The sequence below is a fragment of the Ostrea edulis genome, chromosome 3 (assembly GCF_947568905.1).
Source record: "Ostrea edulis chromosome 3, xbOstEdul1.1, whole genome shotgun sequence".
NCBI classification, from domain to species: Eukaryota; Metazoa; Mollusca; class Bivalvia; order Ostreida; family Ostreidae; genus Ostrea; species Ostrea edulis.
Genome location: NC_079166.1, coordinates 18830153 through 18833662, shown reverse-complemented (window position 1 = coordinate 18833662; position 3510 = coordinate 18830153). Strand labels below are relative to the sequence as shown.

General features: G+C 32.1%; 1 protein-coding gene across 2 annotated transcripts in view; it reads left to right on the top strand.

The window, feature by feature from the left end:
• The window catches only part of LOC125674638 (peroxiredoxin-2-like), an 8478-nt gene extending 5749 nt beyond the window's left edge, over positions 1 to 2729 (top strand). For both annotated transcript variants that reach the window (XM_048911889.2, XM_056157680.1), the window contains exon 6: positions 509 to 2729. In XM_048911889.2, the coding sequence (XP_048767846.1) occupies positions 509 to 565 (57 nt within the window). In that variant the 3' untranslated portion in view covers positions 566 to 2729. The remainder of the gene's footprint in view (positions 1 to 508) is intronic.
• Positions 2730 to 3510: the final 781 nt, after the last annotated feature.

The window sequence follows — 3510 nt, the reverse complement described above, 5'->3', positions numbered from 1 at the left end:
AAATGACACCATATATATTGTCTACAAGGTTGGGGGTTAGGGGTATTTAGGTTGCAACTCAAAATTTTATACAATAAAGATTATTCTGTGCCTTTTGGCGCAATGGCAGACGTTAAGACAATTCATTTCTGTTACAAGAAAGTATTGGATATTGTTTCATGTGAATAGAAATTTGAAAACAGTATATTGCAGATCTTGAAGATTTGACATGAATTTTTACATTTAGGGCCCCTTTTTCATTCTATACAATGATTTAGATGTGCTTGTGGCAAGTTATGTAAATAAATTTGTATTTAGAAATTTGTTGAATAAATATCAGAAGTTATTTCTTCAAAATTTATGGACGAGAAATTCATGTTTGTAGGAAGTTAATTAGATATTCTCTGATTTTTCAGATAATTAATGGGTGTGTCTCTGTTAGAAATTAATTGAATAGTCTTTCCAATTTTTTAGATGCTTTATGGGTGTGTCTCAGTAGGAAATTAATTGAATACTCTCTGCTTTTCAGATAATCCCGGATCCAAAAGAATCTCAGAAGTATTTTAGCAAGCTGAATGATAATTGATCAAAATACTAAAATTTCTGCTGGTGAGGGAAGCCTCCTGTATTTCATGTAAAGGTTTTTCTTTTATTGAGGGCACAAATAGATCAAGTTTATTTTATGAAAATATTTACAAAAATATTGAAGTTATGTTCTGTAAGGACCGCCCTCTTTCTTCATCTGTCACCTTTAACTTTGTTAACAAGTATTGGAGGGGATCTCTATGTATGTGTTGTTGATTTAAAGCTGCATGTATTGTCTTAATGATAAATACATGTCTAGTCAGGGGACTATTACACAATTACAATTATAATTCTATCCTCGTTATCATCACCTGAACACTACTCAGATTTTAGAGAAAATTTTATTTGTTTAAAAAAAAAAGACGTACATTATAAACACATAGATTGACAAGAAAAAAAATTTTGGAGTAAAAGTCTAGTAAATGTATCCTTGCAAATAAAAACATGTACACTTTCTTCACTGATTTCGGAATCTCCACTGCAGCTATGAATGATGAAAAAAATTACATTATTTCCAAAATTTGATTACAATGGTAGATATTTTTTGTGAAATAGCCCATAGATGTTGTACAAGATGCCCTGCCTTTCTCTAGTCTCAGTTTAATACTTGTATTGCTTATTTTGTTTAGCGACGTTAATTAATTGTTAGCGTTTACATTCAGTCAATTTCCTATGTCACTATTTACTGATGTGAAATTCTTTTCAAGACCGTCTATATGAATTCAGACATTTGTCTTTGACTATCAAGTTGAAGTAAGGCTGATTTGAAATAGATTAATTTTTTTAGTCACATTTAAGATGTTCATAATATTGAAATGAGAATGAATTTCTCCAAAATTTTGTATCATTTACTCGGTTCACAGATTTACAAATTTTGTGTGATATTATAAGTGACGGAAATTTTCTCCACTGGCATTAAAAGAAATTTTTGTGGACAAGGGTATAATAGACTAAAGTGCAATGCTCTTTTATATAATATAGATGACAATTTAATACACTGTCGTACTGCTATTACTTCAGTCTCTTCGTTTATCTCTGTGTATGAAATCCATTAGATTCAATCACATGATGTGTATAGTATATCAATATATATGTGATAGTTATCAGATGTTGTTCAATGTTTCCTGCGTCAGATATTGTGACCTAATGTTGAAAATGTATTTTGAAAAAACGAAAGTTTTATTTTGGTTGACATGACTACGTGCACTTTAATTTATGGTTTGTACTTTACGCTGTAGTGGGGGGAGTTTTCCCTATTTTATTTTCGGGCTGAAGATCGTTTTTCCAAGGTGCTATGGCTAAATTGATACCTTTCTCAGTGTATAGTACATTTATACTGTTGGTGATGGAGGTACTGAATGGTAGAAATCTGTTGTAGGTAGGCTCTGTATACATGTTGTATAATCCTACACTGTATTTGGTAACTTTCTTTGATCGTTGCTTGTATAAATGTGTGCCCTCTACAATTAGTATTGTATGAACTATTTTTCCTTTTAATCATAATTCATGTCGTATAATCTCGAGAGACGTAGATGTAAATTGCGGATACTTTCTAGATCGAGATTCATGCACATTATGTGCGAATTTTGTAGATTAAAATTACATGTAGCCTGTATGTGGAATTTTACAACTGGAACAATAAAACATTTCTACATTTGAAGTAAAAACAATGCATGTAGGCCTATACGTTCATTCTGCATCATGACATGAGGAGGTTTACTTTTAAAGTTGTGTAATATTGTCATATCACGAAATTATTTTATTTCAGTTGTTTTTATTTTATTGGTTTAAAAAGAATTATCCATTTTACAGTGAAATGTTTTTCAAGTAAAAACAATGATGTAAAATTAGCTGTGCAGATTAAATGACCCTAAAGCATTTGTATCTCATGTTAAATAAAGGGATGTGACCCCTATATATTATTTATGACACTGTTAATTGAATCTAAAGACTTTCCAGATTGTAAAAAATTTCTAGAGATATTGTAAGACATGTCTGACTTTTTATCTAGTATATGATGTTTGTGTTGTTCAAATTCAATCACATATTTGTTCTCTACTGAATGCATTGTTTTGGAAGGGGTATAAATGTGTTGTAAACAAGTAAAAGTGTGGCAAACACTCAGGTGCTTCTGAGATGTGAAAAATAAAAGTTATTTGGAGTTACATGTGTATTAGTTATTGTAATTCTGTGACTGTGATAAATGAAGCGTGAGACTGACGGTGACTGTGATAAATGAAGCGTGAGACTGACGGTGACTGTGATAAATGAAGCGTGTAACTGACGGTGACGGTGATAAATGAAGCGTGTTACTGACGGTGACGTGTAACATACTGTGAGTGTGATAAATGAAGCGTGTAACTGACGGTGCTAAATGAAGCCTGGAAATGACGGTGACTTGTAACATACTATGACTGATAAATGAAGCGTGTAACTGACGGTGACTTGTAACATACTGTGATTGTGACAAATGAAGCCTGGAACTGACGGTGACTTTCGGACAACCCCTGTCCGATTCCAAGTATAGCTTCCTCTCTAAATCAAAGATGACTTACACTTTCAATAGGTGAAAGTCGTAGCAATGTAAACTAAGAGGTTATAGACCATTTGTTAAATTGAATTGGAATCCATGTAAAGAACAGCAGAATTTTAGAACATGGGATAGTCTTTGATTAAATAGCGTAGATTTTCTAAGATATCTATTTTTAACAGAGATTGATGTTCCATTATTTTAGCTTGAATACCTGTATGTTTGTATTGATCACCTGGAGTATAGATTAGGTAAATTAGAAGTGTGGCCTACATATGGTGCAATGAGTTCATTTTTTTTCTTTCAAACTCTAGTTTAATATCGCCAGTTATTTCTTATAAGATTGGCGAACAAGTAAAGTATACAGCATTCGTGATTTACATTCTGGGCACGGATTGAAAAGAAATATCGTCGCA